Here is a 26,886-nt window from a genome sequence, read left to right on the forward strand (position 1 = left end):
GGTACAACATTTCCTATACACTTCCTGTTAAACTTAGTCATCGTATCAGTGTATTCGTCAATGTTATTCTCTTAGGCTACCCGGAACATATCCCAGTCCGTGTGATCAAAACAATCTTGAAGCGTGGATTCCGATTGGTCAGACCAGCATTGAATAGTCCTTAGCATGAGTACTTCCTGTTTGAGTTTCTGCCTATAGGATGGGAGGAGAAAAATGGAGTCGTGATCAGGAGATTTGCCGAAGGGAGGGCGGGGGAGGGCCTTGTAGGCATCCCGGAAGTTGGAGTAGCAGTAGTCGAGTGTTTTAGTAGCGAGAGTACTACAGTCAGTGTTGATAGCAAATTTGAGGAAAATGCTACCAAAGTTCTATGTTACAATTAAATGAGGCCCGAGGATATGTGGTTTCCAGTTTGCATAAAGTCCAGTGAAATTATTTGAGGGCCGTTATGGTAATGGCTTGAGGAGGAATATACACGACTGTGACTATAACCGAATATCATTTTCTTGGGAGGTAATATGGTTGGCATTTGATTGTGAGCTATTCTAGGTTGGGTGAACAAAAAGACTTGAGTTCATGTATGTTATCACAATCACACCATGAGTAGTTAATCATGAAACATCCACCTCTGCCCTTTTTCTTCGCGGAGAGATATTTATTCCTGTCTGCGCAATGAACTGAGAACCCAACTGGTTGGACGAACTCATAGACAGTATATCCCGAGAGAGCTATGTTTCCGTGAAACAGTATGTTACAATCCCTGATGTCTCTCTGGAAGGAAATCTTTGTGAGCTCGTCAACTTTATTATCCAGGGACTGAACATTAGCGAGTAATATACTCAGAAGCAGTGGGTGGTGTGCGCGCCTCCTGAGTCAGACTATAAGTCCTCTCCGAATACCTCTTCTCCACCAGCTGTGTTTGGATCAGCCTATGGGATCAGTTCAAATGCCCTCGGGGGTACGAACAAAGGATCCGATTCGGGAGAGTTGTATTCCTGGTCGTAATACTGGTGAGTTACCGCCACTCTGATATGCAAAAGCTATTCCCGGCTGTATGTAATAACAAATAACAAAAAAACAATACTGCAAAGTTGCCTAGGGTCTAGAAGCACGGCTGCCCTATATCGGCGCCATTTTCTATTTCAATAAGCATACTAGGTTCCTGCTATCACTTATTATTAGTATTAGTATGTTGTTAATCAACCTAGAGGCTATTAGAATAGAGCAACCAGACAGACACCTTGCTGAAGAGCAGCAGCCTCCACTCTTGGATCTGGGAGGTGGATACAGTCATCAGCTCCCACAGTCCTTTGCGAGCTTCCATCTTCTGCTTGGCTGTGGTTACAAAAGTCAAATCCAGAGGGTTTCCTACAGAGGGAACACAGATAAGAGAGTGAGGAAGGAGCGATGTAAACACAAGGCAGGCACCATCCTTCAGTCCCTCTCTCATCTCACCTCTGAGACTTTTACTTGTCCTGCTGAGCTCTGTCAGGCGAGCAGAGACAGCATACACCTGTCTGCACATGATCTTGAGCTTGTTGAGCATCTGAGCAGCATTCTGAGTGGGGTCCAGATATGGTCCAGAGGTGGCTTTGGTCACCATCTCGTCCAGGTCGTGGGCCAGGGAGGAGAAGGTGTTGTCCAGGGTGTCAGCCATGGAGGGAAGACGCTGGCACACTGTATCTGCTCCCTGCTTCAAGAGAGGAACAAAAATGTCCCACAGGTCCAGCATCTAAATACAGAGGGAGGGGTGGATAAACACACAACATTTAGATATCGCAGTGCATTTCCATGTGAATAAAGCAATAAAAACAACAATAGCTGTAGGTAGCTCTTCTTGTGATGACTCAAAATAGGTACAAGGAAATGATTCAGACATATCAAAAGCTATGTGTTTAAAACCTGTTCCTCCAATAACAGCTCATCTGGTGTCATCTGTCTGTAGTTGGTTCGAACGGTTTCCTGGAGAGAGTGTAGGTACTCTAGTTGATGTTGCATGTCATCAGACATTTTCGCACAGCGTTTCACCTGAGGGAAGAAATCCAATGGGGTCGATAAAATATACACTATTGATTAAAGGAAGAAAATAATTATTAGATGACTATGCACAGAAAGGTGCATGTGTAGGCAATACCATGCTGGCATAGTGGGTGAAGTCGTTGAAATCTGTGGGTTCGACCCTAAGACCTTCCACAGCTCTCTTCAGTTCTAATATCAAGTTCTCTGAGCGCAGCTTCAGCTCCTCATTCAACAGAGTCAACACATCCTCCTCTATGGAGTTCAACAGAGGCCCTGCGAGGAGAAACAAAACCACACATTCAGGATTCTTCCCAAATGGCACCCTATTCAGGGCCCTACTTTGACTAGGGCCGATGCGCAGGGCCGCACAATCATAACAAAAGGTCCCCAGTCATACCAGTAAAACACTGTCACACACTCGTACGCACGTCACACACATGCAGTAACTAAGTTGGCCTAAAGTCACGTAGCACATGCAACCAAAAAACACCAGTACACCCACAAACAACCACACCCACACACCTATCTTCTCCTGGATGTGGGAGCAGGTGACGATGAGCAGCTTGTTGGAGGTAGTGAGAGAGGGGGGCACTGTGCGCACCCTGTCAGTCCAGAAGCGCACCTTCTGAATGTGCTCCTCGTAGCGTAAGGCAGGCATGCCCCTCATGGTCTCCAGAGAAGCTGGACTCCATTGGCTGGTAAACAGATGAATGTCAACCAACCAGGAGAGTCCCTCACACAGCTGCTGGATCTCAAGCCCAGCCTCCTGTGGGTCAAGGGAGAATCAACAAACAATCCATTATTCAGAAACCAAACATGATGAAAGGATAGTGAGTGCATCGTTGTAGAGCTTTTCAGGGATCCATTCAGATGGATGGCAAAAAGTGTGAATGACCTGTGTGATCCTGGCTTGCTCTCTCTGGACCTCCTTAGCCCCAGCATTGAGGCTGAGCTGCCATTCCAGCTGTTTACTGGACAGGGGGTAGTACTGCCCTCTCAGCCTCTGGCCCTGGACCATCAGAGGGGTCAGCTTGGGCAGCACCAGCCTGGGAGCTGATAGAACACAATGAGGCTCCCGCTTGGAGGAGAAGCTGCTGACACCAGTCGGCTCACTGTCCTTCTCCCCAAAAGCTGAGAACCATGCACATACAAACACAGGCGATGAGCGTAAGAAAATATATATCTCTGCCTGTTTTTTGTGCTTCAACTTGTGTTTACCATGAATTAGACATTTTTCCTGGGTGAGCCCTGTTATGGGATGAACAACATCTTTTATCAAATGATGGACTGTGGTACAACTGGGAAGATAAAATAATCTCCCGTCCTGTTCAGCATTACCTGTGATACAATTAGTTCCACTGGTACAGGCCAGGCTCAGGTCAGGGCTTAGCTCCTGAGCAGCACTGGTGAGGGAGGTGCTGGCAGACACACTCTCCTTGGCATCAAGACAGTAACTACAAGTGTCAAATACCTACAAGAGCAAAACCACATTAGTATGTAAGACTCGCTGGGACACATAACTGGGAATTCTGTGCCGAGTTAATCACAACCTTGACCTAATTGAATGTCTGCATCCCAAATGGCACCCTATTCCCTATATAGTGCACCACTTTTGACCAGAACCCATCCCAGTGTGTGGTTAATTGAATGATCTCACCTGAAGGGCAGAGTTTGCGACTGACAGCAGTGCCCCTCGAAGCACCTCCTGGAACAAGTGCATGGGTGGGAACAGAGTTGGCTGACCGTCTGCTCCGAATATCAGCTCTGCTTGGAACAGACTCCCCTGCTGTGGCTGCACTCTCTATCGAGAAACATGGAATCAAAAATATCAATACCATTACCAGCAAACCTTTCATTAACATGATGATGCGAGTCCCAAATGTCACCATATTCCCTACATGATCCACTACTTGTACCATGGGCCCTAGTCAAAAGTAGTGCACTATATATGGAAAACGGTGCCATTTGGGATGCAACCATTGTGTTATTTCATGCTCTTCTTTCTCTTCACCTTCATGACGTTGTTGAGGAAAGAAGTGACCTCTCGATGGGCGATTGTGACGATACCCTGCACAATCATATGATCGGCCAGGGCGGCCATATTTCCCAGCTGCTGCAGGACGTACTCTGCTCGGCCCAGCTCCTTCCTCAGGTCCCTCAGATGACCCAGCTGGAGGTACAGGGGCTGGCTGCGCTGGCTAAGCTGGGAGCGTTCAACACGCAACTGCAGCTCCTGGTGAGCCCCATAGCTGTCCTCCTGGACCTGGAAGAACGTCTTTTATTAATCTATATGAGATGGAAATGTGTCTTCTGCTGTACCAAACCCCTCCGATATCCACACACAAACACACTTTAGAGAGAGGGATGGAGGCCAACAGGCCAAGCTCTTGGCTGTGTCAGGCCTAGCAGTCAATTTGCGTTCCTCTGTCTAAGGATAAGAATAGTAGTTACAAACCATGTTGAGGATGAGAGCACGATACTGCAAGAATATCTCAAGAAGCCTGCGGCACTCCTGGTTATTTTTCATGAGGGCATTCTGGAAGTCCAGAAGGGTGTAGGTCTTGCATTCATCCTGTGGCAACCAATGAACCCCTTTCAGTTCTTCAATCAGTCTGAAAACAGCAACAAAAAAGTATTTAACACTGTGTGCATTTCAACATAAATAAAAAAACAATTTCAATGTTAATCATGGACCAAAATGAACAATAAGGTCCCATGTGCATGTGACTGTAATGTTGATGTACAACACTATTGTCTGCATCCCAAATGGCACCCTATTTCTATATAGTGCATTTATTTTGACCAGAACCATGGGCTCTGCCATGCGCACTGGTCAAAAGTAGTGCATGAAATAGGGAATAGGATGTCATTCGGGATGCAACAATAATGTGATGCAGAATACCTGGAGAATTGAAAGAGAGCGTCTCTGAACTGGGGTACAGCCATGAGTAGCAGGCCCTGCAGTACTTCACCCTTCCTCTGCAGAGTGATCTTACACACGCTTCTATGCCACCTGTGACACGCAACAGCAACACAAAGTTGACAAAGAAAATAGTTTTAATGAAGAGAGAGAATTGCAACTCGCCAAAAAAGTGACATGATACAATACATGTGGACAGTTAAGATGTGTTCCAAAGTCTGTCCCCTATGAGCCCTGGTCAAATGTAGTGCACTGAAGGGAGGGACTAGGGTGCCATATGGAATGCAATCGTAGCCTACCTGATGAATGCCTTACGAAGTAAATAGTCCCTGAAAAATGGGATATCCTGCAAGGCTCTCCACAGCATGGCCTCCCGATGCCACTCTGCCAGAGAAAGGAGCCCAGCACTGCATCCATCCTGCACATGCAGCACAGAGGAGGGGGAGAAGATGAAGTGCTCAGTGCCTGCTCTATTGGGGGGGACCACACGAAGGTCATACGGTCTACAAAAAAAAAGAAAACACATCCAATGAACAAATTGTATCTGCAAAATAGTGTGAATGCTACAGAAGACTGGCAAAGCCACTGTTATTACACTATGACCTTGGCTATGGTGTTCACTACCTGAATGGGCCATTGTTCACAGCTTGCAAGTGGAAAAACTGAAGCTTTCCCAGATGTCTTTTCTTTGCAAAGATTTCCACCACCTCTGTGCCAGTCAGAGGCTCTCTGTGCTTGGCATCTTTTCTGTCTTCTGTCTCCTTGTCTTGATCAGCCATCTTTACCTGGGACACGTCTCCATGATCTGTAAAGCTGAATCAACAATGGACACACTACTAAATGTGCTATCTGAATGTGCTTTTTATTTTTTTTAAAGACCAATGTCACATTTGAACACGAGTGAAATGAAGCAGCAAACACACATGCTCACTGCTTAACCTACCTGTCCAGAGCAGATTCCTCAAATGACACCTGAGTAGCTTTGACAGGGATATCAGTCCCCAACGCTGAAGCGATCAGACAAGGTCCCTCCATCCACAGTGACTCCCTCATGGCCAGCTCAGGACCCACCTCTGCCACGAGGTGAGGGAGCTCCACCATGGACAGAGGAGTGGGAGCAGGGGAGAGGTTTCCAGTGCTAAGGGCTCGACCTGGCTGGGGCTCATACATGAAGGCTGGTGAGGAGGCATGGTGCTCCTGAGACTCCAGTGGTGGTAGTGAGAGAACAGAGGCCACATTTGCTGCTGGGATAGAGTCATTTTTCCTCCCTCTGTGATCCAGGGAACCATCCCTTGGCCTTGCTATGCCTCTTGCACGGGTCCTGTGTTGACTATCTCTTTTTGGAGCAGGCATAATTGTAGGTTGTTTTGTATCATTAGTTCTGCCACAAAACTCCAAGCTTTAGCGACTATTTGCTAAGATCATCTTCATATTCCTCTGTTGAGCCCAACTCTGGAAAAAAAACTCCCAAGAATTCCTGCCATAAATGAGGAAAAGAGCACAACCTCTCATTTAAAGGGATGCCAGATTGTGCAGATAAAATATAGTTAAGGCTAGAAACTTAGTCGTGGCCTCCATTATCTTTGACAGCTGAACTTTTTGGGGGGCACGATAAGATATTAGAGAAGATACAAAAACAGGAAATACCTCTTGACAGCATTGCTACCTGTTAGTTAGCAAGCGTTACCGTTAGCAATGATGACTCGAATGCAAAAAAATCAATGCGTCTAAAAGTTGATTTTATGGGGGAAAAAGTTGGAAGGTAGCTAGCAATCTAAGATACCTTGCATGTATATACGTGTACATTTAGATAGTTAATAAAGCTAGTTAGCCCTTTTCCTATCTAACTTTTCAAACGTTCTCACCTGTATCGTGAAATTGATCCACTGCAAAATATCAGCAGGTCTCGTTCCCATAGTTACATGGGACGCAACGTCAACGTTTATGGCCCATATTGTGGGATCTCGTATGTTCCACAAGGGAGCGCTAGAAGATGCAACATTAGTTATTGGAGAAACTGCCAGGAGTGTGACATTTTGTTCTTGTCCATACATTAATAAATGCTCATAATAGACACAGGAAAACCTGGCTCCCTGTAGATGAAAGGCTGTGTAACCACTGCACCACAGCAGAACCTGAGACAGAGCTGCATTTCATGAGAAAAAACACACAAAAAGCAATTAGAGAGTGTTATTTCTTCTCTGATGAGAATATGCTACCCATCCTGTTGGGGGAGGATGCAGAGAGCTGTGGGTTGGCAGCGCACTACATTGCTGCCTGCAATAAAATGAGGGACAGTGTCTGACAGACCAACCAACCTGCACATGTCCTCTATACTTAATGTTATTGGTCAATATATGGTTGTCCCATTGACAATATTGATTATTATTTTAATTACGTTAATATTGTAAATCTCCAAAGTAAGCTTTGGCAATATGTACACCACCTTTCAAAAGTTTGGGGTCCTTGTTTTTGAAAGAAAAGCACATTTTTTGTCCATAAAAATAACGTAAAATTGATCAGAAATACAGTGTAGACAGTGTTAGTGTTGTAAATGACTATTGTAGCTGGAAATCCTGATGGAATATTTCTATGGAATATCTACTTAGTCGTACAGCAGCAACCATCACTCCTGTGTTCCAACTGCACGTTGTGTTAGCTAATCCAAGTTTATCATTTTAAAAGGCTAATTGATCATTAGAAAACCCTTTTGCATAGCGGAAAACTCTATTTCTGATTAAAGAAGCAATAAAACTGGCCAACAGACATGTTGAGTATCTGGAGCATCAGCATTTGTGGGTTCGATTACAGGCTCTAAGTGACCCAAAACATTTGAACGGTAGTGTACATTGTTACATCATGCCATTAAAGCAAAATGAATTGGAGAGAGAGAGTCAGAAATATTTGTGATGCTTTCATAATCCAAGTTTGTGCAGACTTTGATAACTAATGTTGAACTCACAGGACAAAAAGGGTCCACTGGTTTTTATATCATACATAACCTGGCAGTCACTATAATAAGGACGTACGCATTTTAATTAACTTCAATTTACACAATTTAACATGGACTAACCCTGTACCAGAATTTAAAATGCATTATTCACTAACAGAGTAGTATAACCCTAGGGCAATTGAGTTAATTGCCACAGTTTTGGTTAAGAAAAATACACTAAAATTGCCAAATCACACATTTATATTAAATTCATTACAGCAAGGTCTGTATTAAAATGTTGCAAAACCTGATCCAACCTGATTTACTTTTTTCTCTCGGGTGAGAATACATTTTACTGCTCTTCTGCAAGTGATGAGGTGAGCTCTATTAGTAGTGTCTTATTTCCATGACACAAGGGTTAGTGCGAAGAAATTCATTCTAACTGTGTGTGTGTCTGGACGTGTTTAACTATACTTGTGCGGACCAGAAGTCCCCACAAGAATAGTAAACAACCAAAAATGTACCAACTAGGGGACATTTTGTTAGTCCCCATATGGTCAAATGCTATTTCTAGGGGTTTTAGGGTTACGGTTAGAGTTAGGTTCGTTCAGGAGCTAGATTAGGTTTTGGGGTAAAGGTTCAAGTTTAGGGGTTCTGGAAAATAGGACTTTGAGTGGGACTGAATTGTGTGACCACACAAGTTTAGTTATACAAGAATATGTGAGTATGTACGTGCACACACTTGTGTCAATTAATTTAGTCTTAAACCTGTAAAACAAAGCAGGTTTAACAACAAGATACACATTTACACTACTTTTATTGATAATGCTCCAGATTTTACAACATTAGATAACCAAAATGATACATAATACAAAACAGTCAAACAAATAGAAGCTACCCTCAACATAATTTCTATGAGTTTTACAACACATTCCAATTATTTAAAACACCAATGCATGAAATACACCAATAAACAAAACTAAAAATGATGAAAAATTCACAAAATAATGCATTTTAATGACTTGGCATTAGGAGAAGCATTATGTGACGAATGCATTATGTGACGTAAGAGCGATTCAGGATACTGTAGAGTGGACTCTAACATATAGTAGAAGCCTGTGGTTGTGTCTAAAGTCAAAATCTGGCTAATGATCGAGAAATTGAAAAAAGAAAAAAAGTTGATCCATGTCATGAGTCCATCTATGTAATGTATCTGTATCTATGTAATGTTGTAATGTTTTTGCACCATGGAATTTAGGGACCAAAAGTCTCTGATATCCCGGTCAAGTTTTTTAAATGCATGTACTGTGAGTTTGTGTTTTTTTAACTGGCAAATAAAATAATTCAGTCTCAAATGGCACCCTATCCCATATACCGTGCACAAGTAGTGCTCTATATAGGTAATAGTGTGCCAGTAGGGACACACCCTGTCATTTACACAGTGGATCTGGCATCAATGACAATAGAGTAGCTGAGCAGCTGGTTGTACTCCTGGCCTCGTCCTCCTGGTACTGTCACTGCTGTCTTTCCCTTCTTCAGCTCTGGAGAGCACAGTTCCTGGGTCAGAGAGGTCAAGGGTGCCAGCGACTCCCGCTTCTTACAGGAGTTCAGTGACCAGAGAAGATAGTAGACAGGGGTACAAAGCACATTCAAATGTTGAATAAAGACCTATGGATAGAAGCTACAAGAATAGATGAATGAAGGGAAGAGGACCATTCTCAATAATTCAAAGAATGCATAATGTTTTTTTGAGAGCTCGAGAAAAATTGCAAGAAAGATTGATACTAACCTTAGATGCTAGGCGGTCTCCTTCATTTCTTTTGCTGCAAAACAAATTAACAATACATTTTCAGTTGTGTTGCAGTGGCAGACAGACAGCATTTAAAATTGTCAAATTATTTTGATGTTTTTATATAGCTGGGTATCATTCTCACTAAGAAAGTTGTACAGCCAAACTTACCTGTATGGCCAAACGGCACCCCTTGTATGAGTGAACAGACTTCCACTGAGCCACTGAGTGTGTGAACTGTGAATGCATTATGTGACAGGAATATATAAGCAGAATGATGGTGACATCATCATTGATCTCTCTGATGTTAGAAGCAGTAGCTCTCCTCATCCATCATGATCCCTATGACACCAACCAGGCCAATGAAAACCTGCTCCTTTCAAAAAGTGTTCCTAGTGTTTGCGACCGGGAAGATGCAAATCCCGGAATAGCTATTCTCCTGGGGAGTCAGGTTCTCTGTGTACGTCTGTCGACTGACTGACCTTCCCAAATTAGCCTGACGGGACCTTCCCATAGGAACCATGGATAATGGGACAGTGATGCTCATCGCACCAATGGCACCTTGACCAAATGTACTGACCAAAGACACAATGAATCAGCCTCTGAACTAACACGGAAGTGGAGTCTGTGTGTCTGTGTCTATATATTTACCATCCCTTTTCACACGAGTCCAGACAAAAGGGAACTTAGTCTGCATCCCAAATGGTACCCTAATCCCTACACAATGCACTACTTTTGACCAGAGCCCTGTGGGAGAGTTATCAGATGATTTTAGAGACATTTGGGATCCCAAAGTGTATCCAAACACTGTGGTATTGACACACCTGTCTAATTATCTGATCCGATCCAATCCAATGACAGAAACAAGAGATGACAGCTTTATGCAGTTCTCATTCCAAGCATTGTGACTGGGGTTGAATTACAATATAAATTCTCCAGCTGTGAAGTTTTTGAATAGCTTTTCTTACTTCCAGAGTAGTCACTCAGAGTTAAGCCCTATGATAACGTTAAACCAAAAATAAATCTGTTGTCTTAACCACAGAGACAGAAAGAATCAGACTGTGTGAGTTGTGTGGCAGAGCTGTGGTGGCAGATGTACCCGTCTGCTCCAGCCACAGAGCATCCTGTTTGTGAATAGCTCTGTGCTACTTTGGTCATGCTAAGCTGTAGTAACCATCAGACGCACAGACCTGGTTTCCTGTTTGTCATCTGCCAACATGATGGTTGCCGGAGTGCTACCTGTAAACATGTCACCTGCTGAGTTGCTGTTTGTCTGTCTGTCACCTGCAGGAGGCCTTCGTACTGATCGACTCACCAGAAAACACACAGAGTGACGATGAGGAGGATCGTGATGGCTGCAGCCGAGGAGAAACAGACGATGAAGACAATCACTGCACAAACACACAGGAGAAAGACATCAGGTAACACAAAATGGAAGTAAATGGAATGGAACACCTGTTGTAAATGGAAGTAAATTCAAATAATGGCAAAATTACAGTATGCCAATCATTTTTGGATGTTCACCAGTAAGCATTGAAATATCTTACATATTGTTGTTTCACTGATGCATGATAAGGTGAGTGTACACTCACTGAGCTGTTTATCTTCACTGGTGACCTCCACTTGAATGAGAACCGAGGCCTGATGGTGGTAGAAAGAGGCTTGGCAGGTGTAGAGGCCCGCCTCCCGCTCCGTGACCTCTGAATGGAACAACAGAGCCCGACCATCCATCTGGACCAATGTGCCATCATTTCTTCAACACGCAGCAGGACACAGAAAGTCATTACATAGTACACACGTTTGTCTGATCTGTTTATCATCTAAGTGGCAAAGACGACAGTCATGAAGAGAGAATAAGATAAGCGTGGAAGGTGGAAAATTGCTACCACAACACTTTTTAGTCATTAAAAAAAAACTGCTACATTGAGTGATAATCTAATGAGACATTGTATTTCGTATATATACTTAGGTGTATACCTAAGTAACTATCATCCACCTTAGCAGAAATGAACACAGCTTTGCCCAGAATAGCTTGACAGAATAACTCCTAACACAATTTATACGAGTCTGAGCATGGGGGGGCAGGAGAGTGTCAGGACCTCTGAAGATATACTGCTTCATAAGTCACTCATTGTCCCTGATAAAAGGGTTCTTTAGTGGAACCTACCGCATGGCCTGCCAGTCAGGACAACCTTCCCCGGGCCCCACAGCACAGAAGTCCTGATAGTATCTTAATAAGACATAATAGCAGCTTTACGACACTGCACGTATTTGACTATCTAGTAAAAAGCTCTCATAAAACAATACAAATGAGAACTTCCATCTGGACGAGAACAATGTTTGTACAAATGACCGCCCCTGTGTAGTGGTAATATTATCACAGACAGGGCCCTGCCCTACTCTGTCTTCCATCCTTCTGTAGCTCTCTCACTCAACCTCCACAGTTTAGAAGTTGTAGGAATGGAACATAGTAGTAAAAGAGAGTCTAGCAAAGAGTCTACTACCTCTGACAGGTAAGGCTATAAGTTGGCACACTGCCATAGACTTTGAGCAGGATCCTCTGGTTGTGGAAATTCTCCTTTAGGGACATTCGATGTATAACGGACTCGTCTCCATAAGGTTTGTACAGGGGAGTAGTTTGATTGAGTACTCTGACAGATGAGATGTCTAAGAAGGGGAAGGAGAAGTGGTCAACAGGGGGCAAAAAACAAATCACTCCCTAGATACATACAGTCAATAGACAGGTAGTTGCAGTTAAATGTTGAACAGGAGGTTGGAGCTTGGCATGCCTGGTAAGTACTGTAGCTCAAAGAATGTCATGACAGAATTGTATACTCGTAGAAAAAAGGTGCCATCTAGAACCTAAAATATTTATTTACTGTCCCCATAGGAGAACCCTTTGAAGAACCCTTTTGGTTCCAGGTAAAAATAAACTTTGGGTTCCATGAACAAACCTTTCCAGAGAAACCAAAAAGAGTTCTACCTGGAATAAAATAAAATAAAGGCTTCTCCTATGGGGACAGCTGAAGAACCCTTTTGGAACTCTTTTCTCTAAGAGTATACAGAATGTATGTGTAGTATGACAAGTATATCATTTGTGGTGTTGGGAGCTTTATACATCTCATCTCTGTCTATCTATTCCCTATTACACTTACAGTATTTGGGGACATGGACTGTCCTCCTCTCCTTTAGTCCATGGTGATTTTGAATGAGACAGATCAGGTCCTGTCCCTCGTGGAGGGCCAGTGAAAACTCATAGGTGAGGTTGGTTAGCACTCTCACTCCTTCATACCCAGAGCGGAAGGAGATGTGGCCTGTGGCGTTGTCAGGTAGAACCCAAGAGAGGTGTGCTCCGAGCCTGTCCCCTCTGTACTCACATACAGCCAGCCACAGAGGAGATCCCCTCTGCCTCCCAACAAAAACACGCATCACAGGGGACTCTGAGGGAGGGACGGAGAGAGAGTGACAGTGTGTGGAGGTTGGATACAATGGATGCTTACCGAAATGGCACCCTATTCCCTTTATAGTGCATTACTTTGACCAGGGCCTAGAGGGGGAATAGGGTGTCATTGGGGACGCATAACTTATTGTGTAGATCAGTGGAGGCGATGACGGCTCATAATAATGTCTGGAATGTTATCAACCACATGCTTGATGTGTTTGATACCATTCCAGACATTATTATGTGCCATCATCCCCTTAGCAGCCTCTACTGGTGGAGATACATGGTAGCTACAAGTCATAAAGTAAATTACCCAGTCCACGCAGCAGTATCCCTGTTCTCTCTGGCTTCTCAAGACCCAGGTGATCCACCACACAGGTGACATTCTGACCAGAGAACATGGAAGTGGGGAACCTCAACACACTACGGACCGTCACAGAGCCATTGGCATGGAGCTCAGGCTGCCTGTGAACCTGCTAGCGAAACATATGACAGAGCGTGCAAATAATATCCAAATGAGTGCCAGAATTTTACATTTTTTGCTGTATCTATTTCACGGTTCCAAGCACCCTTTCATTTGTTTTCTCCCTTTACCTGCTCCTGCACCTCCATGAGCTGACTGGTACTATTGTCACTGTCCCAGTCTCCAAGACTCCAGGAGATGGTGGCAGCAGGTCCAACATTGTCCACAGTGCACTGCACCAGTGTGTATGCTACATCTTCCTCCCACTCAGAGCTGGATTGGATGGTGATGTTAGGAGGAGCTGCATGTAGATAGAACAGCGATATAGGATACATGTTCTCAATGTAAATAAAATAACAGATATAGGATACATGTTCTCATTGTAAATATTTTATTTTAACACTAGCGCTTTAATTGATGGTGTTTGATGATTTGTTGAACATACCACACACAGGGAGTGTTATCTGTCTTCTCTCTGGCAACACAAACACAGTATGATCTATCACACACTCCATATTGAGCTCCTTGGCTGAGCAGGCAGGCAGCACTAACACACTGCTGACAGAATAGGTTCCATTATGGGATGTGAGACTGGACCAGGAGGGCCCAGACACACCCTCAGGTAGAACCCAGGACACATTGGCAACAGGGACGGAGTCTGCAGCCAGGCACTCAATGAATCTGTCACCCAGTCTATCCTGGACATCAATCCTTATGCTGGGAGGAACAGTCACTAGCACACAGAGAGGAGAAAGGGCTGTAAACATGCTAATCACTTAACTCTACAGTTTGCAGGAAAAGAAAAACTGATTTAAACTAACAATATTTATGATAGAAGTCACTTGTATTAACATATGCTGGCTCGCTACGAATTGTAGACTGACAGATATGGCTACCAGTTATCAAATTATGAAGATGATATTTAGTCTGCATCCCAAATTATATGTAGTCTACATCCCAAACATTTTACCAGGGCCCATAGGCACTATATCAGGAACAGGGTGCCATTTGGGACGTAACCTATGATATGTAGACAAGGCTCTGCTCGTACCAGGCTGCTTGACATGTGGGTTAACGGTAATGTCCAGCAGTACAGATGCCCTGTGGCTGTAGTAGGAGGCCTCACACTCATACAGCCCTGCATGGTAGAGCTCGACAGGACCCTGCAGGGTTAGAGCACTGCCAAATACTGCCACACCCTCAGGGAGGGACTGCTCTTCTCTAGGAGACAACACAAGACAATACACTGTTAGCCACTCTCCAAAGGCAGAAGAGCAGCAGCTCGAAGAGCTTTGGTTCTCAGATAGTTAGATCCGGGGATAATGTCACCAACATGGTGATTGTTGCTATTCAAAGTTGATTTTTTAGAAATCCAAAGCGTCTGGCTTCAGCAGATACAGTATCTTCTCACGCCACAAACGCTGTGAGATACAAGCTCAGATAGGATGTCGAATGGTGTCAGAGAGGATGGTGCGTTACCTACACCAACATCACGGGTGGTGAAATTACATTTAGAATTAGAAGATAGGTACTACCTAACTAACGTGTGCTAGCTAGCTAGGTACATAAGCAACAGTGGTCAACATAAAGAACAGGACAATAGTCCAAACACTTAAAAGACACACCCTATCCTCTCAAATTAAGTGGACACTTCTGATGACATACCATGACGTCTTACGAATACACACTTGCAGGGCGAGGAAGGACTTTTAAATGGACCGCCCTTGCCCGGAAATGTAACACTCGTTCATCCCTCGATGATTGCGTTTTCAGCCACCGGTGGCTAGCTTGTGGGTGCTTTATATGCGCTACAGTCAATTATTATTGCATGTCTACTTACATTAAATATATAATTATTAATATACGCCTACTGTATGATAGCAATTAAATAAATTAGCCAAATAACGTTAGCCTGCTTAACTAGCTACAATTTCCAAAAGCTAACCAAACAAAAACATTACTTTTACGAGACGTGTTTTTTTGCCATCATGTGCATTAGTAGCACAATTGTTTAACTTGTTTACATTTGTTTTTACACTTGTATATTGACTCCATATTGTCGTGGAGGCTTTACTTTTTGGCAGACTTCTTAGCATATGTACAATCTTGGCGAATTTAATTATTGGGAGTTTAAGGTCCCGAAGTGAACATAATTGTACACTCGCAAACTCGACTAAAAACAAGGGCTGAGGGGCTTACGTTGCAAATTTCCCTTGCTTGGCTAATCATTTGGACCGCCCGCCAAGATGGCGATGGGGATTCCCCCAAGGGCATACAACGTGTCTTTTAAGTGTTTGGACCGCTGCCCCTGAGCTAGTTTTCCTACAACAAACGTCTAGTTACAGGTTGCACTTGCGCATAACATTTGAGACGCATGCGCTTTGAGGTTCGCACAACTAGCGGTGTCAACCCGCACAAACTGCAGCTGGATGCTTCTAAACAAATGTGCAGGATGTGTCTAGTGCCTGTCTATCACCTGTGGTTTTCAACCGAACCTCTCACCACAGCTGCCAGACACAATGTTCACCCCTGTGTTAGTGATGCAAACACTAGTATAGTAAGAATAGCATAAATTAATGAAATTGCTAGAAAGCAAAACCTAATAGCAAACTTTGTTTTTTGTAACTGTACCCTGACCAATAAGATTATCACAGCAGTTCCTTCATGGTAATGTTGTCCTTTATTTGAGATGAACAGAAGTTACAATCAAGATCAACAGACATCTTGTCTGTATTATGATAATTATGGTAATACAGGTATTCTTACTTGGTGCATACTATACTGTAACGTGGTACATCCCCAATGACCTCTAGCCCGATGGTGGTTTTGCTCTGTCCTTCCTCCAGAACCACTGACTCTACAGCCTGGCTCTTGTTGCTGCTGTCTGCCAACCCTGGGTTCTGCAGCCGAACAGCAGACAGAGCTACACAATAGGAAGTTAAAACACAAGATCCAACACAGAGTCTGTTATTAAGTAGAGTAAATGAAAAGCATTCTCCTAAAACCATACTTTTGGCTCCAAGTCCTCAATTATAACTTGTGAAGTACTCACAGAATGCCGGCAAAGTGACGGTCCGAAGCTCTCCGTGTGGGAACTTGGGGTGGTCAAACAGGCAGGTGATGTTTTCCCCTTCATGAAGCTCAGCTGGGAAGCGGTATGACCTGACCCATGTGTCTGCTGCATCCATGACAACCTCCTTCTGTAGCATGGAACTGACCTCCTGATTGGGCAGCACCAGGGTGATGTCAGCTCGGGGTCGCCCTCCGGCCGCACCACAGGTGACCACCCAGAACTTCTCCCCTTCCTCTAGAACCAGGTATGTCTCAATGGTCACATTGGGAGCCACTGCAGGCAGAGAGAAATTATACTTTTACATACAACAGTCCTAAATCAAATGTCTGGGCCTCTAGGGCTGTGGTTTATATTTTTGAGAAGGCTGAAGTGAAAGGATAGATTTATGAAAGATAAACACAAGGCTGCCATTATGTTTTAGGAGGAGAGTGCTAACTCTGAGAGGACTACTGTATGTTTGCATCCCAAATGGACCCTGTAGGGTGCCATTTGGGCTCTGGTTAAAAGTAGTGCACTATATAGGGAATAGGGTGCCATTTGGGACGTAGCAGCACCCTATATCACGCATCTCAGTACAGACTGACTGCGCATATAGAAAAACATCACTCTAATGCCGATTGTCAAAGACACTTTGATACTACCACATGTGGATAAGGGAGGACATTTCTGTCATATGATAATCTTTGACATATGGATGCAGGCTGTATATCAAAAATGTGTCTCATAATGTGGTGGGACACAACACCTGGTACATGGTGTACCTGGTACATGAGACACAACACCTGGTACATGGTGGGGAGTGGGGAGGTGAACACGTGGAACAACAGGCTGGGAGAAAGTAAAGGAAACATCTGTGCCAGTAAGCTATGAGCTCAAGGTGGTGCCAGTCCCAGCATGATGCAATATCTCCCGATCATTCTCAGACCTTGATTCTTAGCATCACATGTCAAATCCTTGCCCACAAAAGTGAGAATGCCAAGTACTGTACAAACAAACATACACATCAACTATGTGTCCCAAATCTTGTCACCCTTCCTTGTCAAAAGTGGTGCACTCTAAAGGGAATAGGGTACCATTTAGGATGCAGTGTACGTGAGCTGGCAGGCTTACCGAAGGTCTCCACCCTCACTGTGACATGTGTGGTGGGGTCAGGCAGGGTTGGGTGCTGGACCACACAGGTCACCCTGTCCTGGTCCTGTAGGTGGGTGGGGAAGCGGAGTAAGCTGGTCACAGTGGCAGTGCCATTGGTATAACTGGTGTTCCTCATCTCCACAGAGGAGTCGTCAGTAGGAGGGCTGCCGTTGATCTCCCAGCGAATCAGAGCCACAGGTTTACCATTGGTAGCTGAGCATGTGACTGACTGGTAGTGGGTAGCGTTGTCTGTGTCCTCTGTCACCACTGTGTGGATATCAGGTCGAGCTTCAAAACAAAAACATTAAAAGACATGAAAAGGATGATGCTGGTACAAGAAACATTTATGCAATGGATGTTTGTATGATTCTGTCTCTGTGATGACATTGCAGGTACAGTAAGGTAAGGATACAACAGGCAACGATAATGTCACATATTTTATCCAACCCCCCTAATGGCATCATGAGGTCATGTATTATTTTGTTTCTCCTCTCTACCATCTAGGTGTTAGGTACTTTTCCATCATCCATTAGAGCCCCCCTTCGAATACTCTTAAAATGCATCCTTCCTTCCTCACTTCCTTGAATTAATCAATGATCTGACATGACATAATTGGTCAGAGCAATGCAATGGAAAGCTTGCTTACACCAATCTTGTAATCTCAAGAAGGGAATAAGGAAGGATGCATTTTAAGAGTATTCGAATTGGGCCATGTTCTTCAGTCAGGCTTACCCAGAACAGTGAGAAACATGCTGTTAGTGATCTCCTCTTCATCGGTGGCGAACACACATGTGTACTCCCCCTGGGCCTCCAGAGTAGACACCCTCATCTTCACAGTCAGATTGGTGGGAGAGGCTGGGGCGGAGAAGTCTGGGTCTTTGCTGAAAGCCTTGTTGTTCTTGTAGCCTGTTAATTTCTTCATTGATCGCTTCATTCTAGAGTCTGGGCGTTTCCATGAGGCGTCTGTGATGTCATTCGGTCCCAGGTACTGACAGCGGAGGAAGACATCCTCTCCAAGGATCCCAGTGACGTTACGGTCAATCTCCATGTCCTCCTCCATATCTGTGAGAAAAAAACATTATGATTGGCATAAATTACTAGTAATTCAGTTATTTTGCGTCCCAAAGGGGCACCCTATTCTCTATACAGTGCACTACTTTTGACCGAAGCCATATGGGCCCTGTTCAAAAGTAGTGCACCATATAGGGCATAGGGTTCCATTTGGGATGCATCCTTAGCCACTCATATCTCAGTGGGATGCACTTTGGTTAATTGATGAGAAATTCCATAGATGTTGCTAAAAACAAACAACAGCAAATGTGATTTCTGTTGAGAAGGAAGGGCAGTGAAATTATGGATGTCTATTGGTGTGACTTCTATAAAAAGGGTTCCCTGTCTCTGAGTGTCCATCCCAAGCAGCTACCTGTGTACCAAATGGCACCATATTACCTTTAGGCCCTGGTCAAAAGTAGTGCACTGTAAGGAATAGGGTGCCATTTAGGACGTGGCTACAGTCTGTCTCTAAGACATCAGTCACGATTAGGGGATGTTTCAGTGAAGGGGACATTTAATAAAGCAGCCTGACAGGTTTGAGTGTTGATAACAGCATGCAGAGTCCAATGCATACCAACTCACTCCTCTCGCTGGTCTCTCTATTATGGAACACTTAAGGACAAAGTTTTTATCTACTAGCCAGTGGAAACAGGAGGCAAATTGAACTTGTATGACTCCTGAGCCGCCTAAGTGCCGAATGATGACAGATGAGTACATTGGGTAATGGGGAACACTCAATGGATACCCAGTCTAATACCTCACATCAACAATCCTGTAAAATATTGTCCTGTTAGGACACTTTGATGAGGACAACACTTATGTCTCCAACTATAAATACTCTGGCCCCCATCTTCGACCAAATAAATTCAGAGAACAGCAAGTGGTGGTGGGTTGTACATAACAACATATGGAAACAAACACAAAGTTGACAATATCCCAAAATGGCACTTATTCATTTGTCAAATAAACTTTATTAAGTCATGTAAGGATTGCGTGCATGTGTTTGTGAGAGAGAGGAAAAGGGAAAGAGAGAGAGAGAGAGAGAGATGGAGAGAGAGAGCGTGAGCGAGAGAAAGAGAGGGACAGCTCCACACAAATATATCTTGTCTTGTGGGTTTATGGTTCATAAAAATGGAAAAGGCATTACAAAGATTGCATATCTGAGGCACACTTAAAGGATGCACTGCAAATAATCACATAGCATCAGCCTAAAATACAAAATAATGTCCATTAGCACTTTTTCTGTGGCCCTAAGGCACTGACAACTGTCTCTGTTTAAGGGTTGGGTTGCTTTATGTAGTTTAGGCTACCCATGTACCATATAGGGCCAGTATATCGTAGCATAGTCATATGAAACTGCTGCGGTTTCATCTGGGCTTCTACCCAACAGCAGGCGTTCACGTACATGGGATGCTTGCAGATGATTCAATGTTCAGAGGGTAGCAAGACAACTGAAAATGTGTCACTTATATTGACAAAGAACTGCTTTTGATTCAACAAATAGATCAGTGTGGTGATGTAACTAATGCATTGTATGATGATGTGCTAGTGAAGAGATCTGGGGATGGAAAGTCATACTGTTGGTGCAGTGGTTCTAACCTACAGACCTATTTATTCCTCAGAGACGCTCATTCATCTACCAATTGAAAATACACACTGAAGTTCCTAAGTTCAGATCAAACTGTGATGTCTTTCTGACTAACAGAAAATATTGTCGACTAACAACACATAGGGATTTCCCCACACACACTCAGTGGAGCCATTGCAATACTATTAATGGTATCATTAAAGGTCATAAATTGTATTTAAAAGGTCATTAAAGCAACCAAAAGGGTTTTAATAGCTGACACCATTGGACAATAATGGCAGACTAACAGACAATATTGTAGTACAAACATATGTCAGAAATAAAGCTATAGTCAAGATGCATTCAGAATATTTCAAATGGATTTTGCTCTTGGGTTTATTGCTTGTAAGCCTTTATAATTAGACTAATCAGGCAGGAAAACTATTGCACCTCTGTTCAGTGTAAAATTCCACAGGTTAATAAACAAGTCTTTAAGGGCTAGTAAACTCAACCCATAAACAGAACGGCACACTCACAGATGGATCATAACTCCTCAGACTTACCCAACATGTCCAAGCAGTGAGACACACTTAGGACAAAGCCCAAAATCAACAGCCCTGAGCATCCCATGGTGGTATCATTGAGAGTGAGGACTCAATTTGACTACAGCAAGTCTTCCTATGAGGGTATTTAAATGTGTGTGTGTTGTGTGTGTGTGAGTGAGTGCAAGAGAAGCTGTCAGAATCAGCTGTAGAGGGTGTGTGCTCCAAACCTCTGAGCAGAGCTTTTTTTTAACAAACACACACCACACAATCACAGTGTAGGACTGTGTTGTTTAGAACCACTTTACTCTCCTAGTGCCCTATATGTTATTATGCGCACACATCTGTTTGAACAGGACTGCTTCTTCTATGGAGTAGTAGTTATTTCACTTCTCACTTAGTTGAAAACCAGGCTTTTGACTTCTTAGTAGTAGAAGCTGAATGTCATACTGCAGGATGTGTCTGTTCATCTCCTCGGTCACCTCATATAACAAAGTTTCCCCGTTGCTCGCGACGATGCCATGCATCATTCAGCCCAGCTCATCTCTGCAGGAGTCCTCAGAGACAGACACAGCATATCTACACTGAAGTCAACTCACTGTTTCTCACCTGCTGCTCTGGAAATCCCTCACAAAGGCATTGTTTTACAACACAATATTTCCCACTAATTCACTTCATGGTTGTGTTTTCCTTTTAGTCAGACTTAGGAATTTACTAAACATAGTTAGTCATTAGAAATGTTCTGCAAGGAAAATCACAATTGGAAACAAATATGGAGGAATACTATGCACATAAAAAGACAGTCCTCCAGCTGGCTACAGAATGTTTTACAAAAGCTGTGCTGCTGTACCTCAAGAACACGTGTCTTCCAAAGTATGTGAATCATGCAGCAGAACGTGAATGAAGTAAGACCCTCTTTACACAATAGGCCAACTGGGAATCCTCCTCAGATTCAACAGCCTTCTTCCTTCCTCAGTGTCTCCTTTTGCTAACTTTAATGTTACACCAATTTTCCAGAATCATTCTGAGATTTGATGAGCCCAGAAAAGCAAAATATACAAAGACTTGACTACTTTGAAATTGTAAACATGTGGTCAACTGTTGGGAACTATGTAATGTAAGCTAATACAGTAGACACATCTTAGATGCTGCTACAGATCGATGAGTATTGTAGGCTTTGTTTATTTCACTAGCATTCCATCACGTCTTTAGTAGTATGTTTCCTTTTTGCATTGTGGACTACACAATCAGCATCTTAGTAAATGTGTTTCCTGTCAAAGCTGCTGAACTTTTACTCACTCTCTGTGCTAGTGTTGGAGTATATCATAGTAATCTATTTGCAATGACACTAAATGAAATGAATTGAGTAAAAAATCTGTTGAGTCATCAGATAGTTTGTGTGGTTTGTTTGTAACGACATTTTGACTCATTCAGAGAGATAGCAAACAGTTTCACCCCACACAGCTGGTACTGACTGTAAGGTTGTAGCAGAAGCATCCTCTGGTTGTGTCAATGGACTATAACTTCATCTGGAAGACATCAGAAAATACTTTGCATTATGTCAGATAAGTATTCTCTCGCTCTCTCTCACTCAATCATTCAAATACACACACACGCGCGCACACGCTCACGCACACACACTGGCAGATTCTGCAGTAAACAGGAAGACTTCATGTCAAGCAATAACCTTACTGTGTTTCCTGTTCATCAGGGTGACAGAGACTAGCAACAGCAGCAGGGCATGATGAAAATATACTATAATCCATATTGTGCATATTTTGATATGATATGTTTCTACACTACAGTAAATCAGTTTAATCAATACTATGACTTGTATATAACTGCTCTGTATCTAGTAATACATCCATATCTGATGATTCTATCATTTACTGTCACTGCTGCAGCCATGATTTACAGGCAGAGGATAAAACACTGATGACTTTATGACCCAATAGTAAATCATATTCGACATCATGAGATACCAATTTCAAAAACGTAATTGAATTACATGGGGCATTAGTTTTTAATAGCAAACACTTAACATGGAGTTAGCTCGTCTCTCTCTTCCCTGACTTAATGTGAATAATCACATGAGCATAACGCCTGCAAGCTGTTTTTCTACCTAATGAAAATACCTTCAATGGTATTCCTGAAATCTGGAGAGAGGTGTTTAGCAGTGGGAACAATCAGGAATTTTTACGTCTCCTCATTGCCATGTACAACCTACGGTCTGCGTACTGTCTGAAACCTTCTGTAATTCACTAGCGATAAAACACGTATTATTTGTGATATTTATGAACTTCACAGATGTACTGTTGGCATCCATCTATCGCAATAAGTGTAGTTACACCCTTCTCTCTCAGACATACACGTAAGCAAGCACACTCAAACGCACACTGTGTCTTTGGAAAAGAGAGTGGAAAAGGTGGCTGATGATCAGGCCAGTAATGATGTTTATGGGACAGATCATTGAGATGGGTCTCTTTAGGGCTGTGATGAGCCACTTAACCTGATGGAAAAAAGAAAATCATAATTCTTTCCAAAAGTGGAAAAAAATATTTGACGATTCTTCTCTATTCTTCTGCACTCTCCTGTTGTTAATATGAACCCTCCCTCCCAACCTACGTTCCCTTCCCAGACATGGTTCTATGATAGATTGCACATTGACTCCAGACTTGATTGATATACTATTGCCCAGTAAGCAATCTGAGATATGTGGAAGAGTTAAGGCATATGAGATTTCTGTGCAGCAGGCCAAACTGTATTATTTTATTTTTTATTTAACCTTTATTTAATTAGGCAAGTCACTTAAGAACAAATTCATTTTCACAAAGACGGCCAAACCCTAACACGGAGGATGCTGGGCCAATTGTGCGCCGCCCTATGGGACTCCCAATCACAGCCGGTTGAGATACAGCCTGGAATCGAACCAGGGTCTGTAGTGACGCCTCTAGCACTGAGATGCAGTGCCTTAGACCGCCTCCACCACTCGGGAGCCCATAAAACTGAGAGGGGAAAGACGTCTGTGTCCCACATGGCACTTTATTCCCTTTATAGTGCACTACTTTTGACCTGGGCACATAGTGCATGTCCTAAGACACCTCACAAAATGACAACACTGGGATGGGCTGTGCAGACGCACCGGAGACACAGGCTCCGGACCGGGGACCGTCACTGGAGGCTCCGGACCGCGGATCAATGCTGGAGGCTTCGTGCCATGGATCTTCACTGCAGGCTCCGGGCCATGGATCATCACTGGAGGCTTCGTGCCATGAATCATCAATGGAGGCTTTGTGCCATGGATCATCACTGGAGGCTTCATGCCATGGATCATCACTGGAGGCTTCGTGCCATGAATCATCACTGGAGGCCATCCGTCCTGGCTGGATGCCCACTCTAGCCCGTCCAATGCGGGGAGCTGGAATGTAGAGCACCGGGCTGTGAAAACGCACTTTAGACACTGTGCGCTCCACCGCATAACACGGTGCCTGACCAGTACCACACTCCCTACGGTAAGCACGAGGAGTTGGCTCAGGTCTGAACCCTGACTCTGCCACACTCCCTGTGTGCCCCAACCCCCCCAAAAATTTGGGAGCTGCCTCTCGTGCTTGTCTCGTTGCCGTGACTCCTGGTATCTCTTGCTGTTTCCGCCTGTTTCCATGGCAGGGTCTTGTCCCCTGCCATAACCTCCTCTCATGTCCATGAGGTCCTCCACTCCCTCTTCTCCCGGGCTAAGGATCCCTGCTCCTCCTGGCCACGCTGCTTGGTCCTTTGGTGGTAGGTAGTTCTGTCACGCCTGTCGTCGGAAGGAGTGGACCAAGGCGCAGGTGGGTAGTGTTCATGATTTTATTTGATCACTGTCCCTGATTGAGAACCATACCCGGCCAAAACAGAGAAATAAAGAAACTAGAATGCCAACCCTAGTCACACCCTGGCCTAACCAAAATAGAGAATAAAAGCCTCTCTATGGCCAGGGCGTGACATTTTCAAGCCACCTGTTCAGAGTCCATGCCTACAAAACAAAAGCTGGGGGAAGGAAGTGATTGTGGTGTTATAAATTATTTCCTTTATGTTTTATGAAAGAAACATTTCACTCTTTACTGAGCAAGGCACAGACCATTCATGCATTGTATTGAATTCTCCTCCTCTGAACATTACTTTTTACTTATGCTTAAAGCATGCTGAAAGGCTGAGTGCTTGATGGCTGTTGAGTGGAGGGAAATGTCTCCTAGACTGGAGTGCACAGCAGCAGATTGTGTTGACTAAGTAGTGGTAGCGCTAATAGGGATGGCTGTTTATGGTAAATGGCCACCTGCATACTGTATGTGAGCTACTCCTGCAGTATCAAGTCATTTAATACAGTTGGTGGTGGCTAGGCTGCATTTCACTGGGAGCACTATACCCAGGTGTCATTTTGAAACACAGTGCAGTGAAGTGCAGTCTGCATTTCAAAAATAACTCACAGTATCAATTTGTATCACATAATTCTATCTGACAGAAAACTTTACAACCCCCATATATAAAAGCAGAGATCTTACCATAGGGAACGGGCTGTGTTGCATTGCCAGTTGATGGAATAGGGACTGGACACTCAGAGTAGATTCAGGTGGCTGCTGTGGTGTGTGGGTGGGGGATGAGGGCTGTTGGCAGGGAGAGTATCAAGAGAGCACAGTAGTGAAAATGGACAGCAGATGGTTCTGGTTTGGGTACCGGCTGTACTGTATGCGCCTGGTTGGTTCTGGCTGGTCCTGGCTAGGCCAGTGAAATCCAAGGTGGAGCCCACCATGCCTGGCACCACTCCTGGTATCCCCTGCTGCATGGATCTTTCTAGAGTATAGGCAGAGAGCACCTTCCAGTGCCAACCAACCCTACAGGTCCCAAGCATGGGGGAGGTGACTCATAATATCAGCCCATCATCCAAGAGCTGATGTCATGGGCCCTGGTCAAAAGCAGAGCCCAATGAAGAGAGCATAATGCCATTTGGGAGGCATACATGGACATTAACTTTATTCACAACCAAGACCCTAGGCAGTTTGTGGTTTCTAGTCTTTCATAGACAAAAAATGTCTGTGATCGTTGCTTCTGTAGGTACACTACCAGTAGCTAGAATGCTCACAGTACAGAGGAAATGCATTTTTGAACCACAACGCTTTAAGCAGCAAAGCAGGAGGGCCACACCTTAAACAGTTACTCTCAGGGTGAAAAGGTCATTTATGTTGACAGTCAACAACAACACATCATGAACAAACCATTGAATAGCACAAGAGAGCTGCATGCTGTACATCCTGTGGCCCCCATTCTCCTACTGTACCCTCAGCCACAAAATCTCTACTCTCTGCTTGAGTGAATTATCTTAAGAGTGTTATCGTGAAAAACCGAGGGGCACGCATACTTCTTTGCTGATCTTGATAAATGTGCCCATTACAGTTTGGAGATGTCCGGTAACTATGGGCAATAAACGAGTTAAAGATGTTGCTTTCCTAGGCAATGAGCTCTTAATTAAAAGCAGTGTAATTAGAGTTCCACCTCCTCTGAAGCGAACAAGCAGCACTACTGAATGTGCTGCTGGCTGCACCCAGCTCAGCTGACACAACAGAAAATTCACATGCAACCTTAGACCTGGGGGACAAATTATCCCGACACTGGCCAGGATGGGGGCTGTGGAGTGGAGTGAAGGAAGCAGCAAATCAATATGGCTTTATAGGCCTGAATCAGACATAAATGTTCCCTCTTAGCAGGGCTATTTTCAGTCATGTTTGATCTAGTCTCTCCAGGGGAGGACTGAGAGGAGGTATGGGGAGGGTCCCACATGCAGGCTGGCTGGTGGGGTAATGGAGAACATTAAGGCTCTGTCCCCGATGGCACACTATCCCCTATATAGTGCCCTTCTTTTGACCAGAGCAAATGGCACTCTATTCCCTTTATAGTGTTGCGATGGCACACTATCCCCTATATAGT

General features: G+C 43.9%; 2 protein-coding genes across 9 annotated transcripts in view; both read right to left on the reverse strand.

The window, feature by feature from the left end:
* dnhd1 (dynein heavy chain domain 1) overlaps nt 1-5,772 on the reverse strand; it is a 47,613-nt gene extending 41,841 nt beyond the window's left edge. Inside the window, exons 1-13 of the mRNA XM_090223461.1 lie at nt 5,561-5,772; nt 5,236-5,439; nt 4,919-5,029; nt 4,472-4,628; nt 4,028-4,279; nt 3,662-3,817; nt 3,355-3,487; nt 2,912-3,147; nt 2,539-2,782; nt 2,132-2,289; nt 1,900-2,025; nt 1,453-1,729; nt 1,205-1,365 (exon numbers count right to left, since the gene is read on the reverse strand). Of these exons, the coding sequence (XP_090079587.1) occupies nt 1,205-1,365; nt 1,453-1,729; nt 1,900-2,025; nt 2,132-2,289; nt 2,539-2,782; nt 2,912-3,147; nt 3,355-3,487; nt 3,662-3,817; nt 4,028-4,279; nt 4,472-4,628; nt 4,919-5,029; nt 5,236-5,439; nt 5,561-5,715 (2,370 nt within the window). The 5' untranslated portion in view covers nt 5,716-5,772. The remainder of the gene's footprint in view (nt 1-1,204; nt 1,366-1,452; nt 1,730-1,899; nt 2,026-2,131; nt 2,290-2,538; nt 2,783-2,911; nt 3,148-3,354; nt 3,488-3,661; nt 3,818-4,027; nt 4,280-4,471; nt 4,629-4,918; nt 5,030-5,235; nt 5,440-5,560) is intronic.
* A 2,896-nt stretch (nt 5,773-8,668) lies between these two features.
* The window catches only part of si:ch211-149e23.4 (nectin-3-like protein), a 107,985-nt gene continuing 89,767 nt past the window's right edge, over nt 8,669-26,886 (reverse strand). The window contains exons 1-15 of one of the 8 annotated variants that reach the window (XM_090223578.1): nt 20,950-21,391; nt 18,499-18,828; nt 17,746-18,054; nt 16,615-16,908; nt 16,329-16,485; nt 14,614-14,783; nt 14,008-14,295; nt 13,694-13,863; nt 13,413-13,572; nt 12,813-13,097; nt 12,162-12,324; nt 11,250-11,410; nt 10,973-11,048; nt 9,658-9,691; nt 8,669-9,464 (exon numbers count right to left, since the gene is read on the reverse strand). In XM_090223578.1, the coding sequence (XP_090079704.1) occupies nt 9,303-9,464; nt 9,658-9,691; nt 10,973-11,048; nt 11,250-11,410; nt 12,162-12,324; nt 12,813-13,097; nt 13,413-13,572; nt 13,694-13,863; nt 14,008-14,295; nt 14,614-14,783; nt 16,329-16,485; nt 16,615-16,908; nt 17,746-18,054; nt 18,499-18,828; nt 20,950-21,016 (2,826 nt within the window). In that variant the 5' untranslated portion in view covers nt 21,017-21,391 and the 3' untranslated portion in view covers nt 8,669-9,302. Of the gene's footprint in view, nt 9,465-9,657; nt 9,692-10,972; nt 11,049-11,204; nt 11,411-12,161; nt 12,325-12,812; nt 13,098-13,412; nt 13,576-13,693; nt 13,864-14,007; nt 14,296-14,613; nt 14,784-16,328; nt 16,486-16,614; nt 16,909-17,745; nt 18,055-18,498; nt 18,829-20,949; nt 21,392-26,886 lie in introns of those variants that run through there. The other 7 variants (XM_090223576.1, XM_090223577.1, XM_090223575.1 and 4 more) reach the window with 7 other exon arrangements.

Source organism: Oncorhynchus mykiss, chromosome 27, assembly GCF_057628025.1.
Source record: "Oncorhynchus mykiss isolate SJ-2025 chromosome 27, ASM5762802v1, whole genome shotgun sequence".
NCBI classification, from domain to species: Eukaryota; Metazoa; Chordata; class Actinopteri; order Salmoniformes; family Salmonidae; genus Oncorhynchus; species Oncorhynchus mykiss.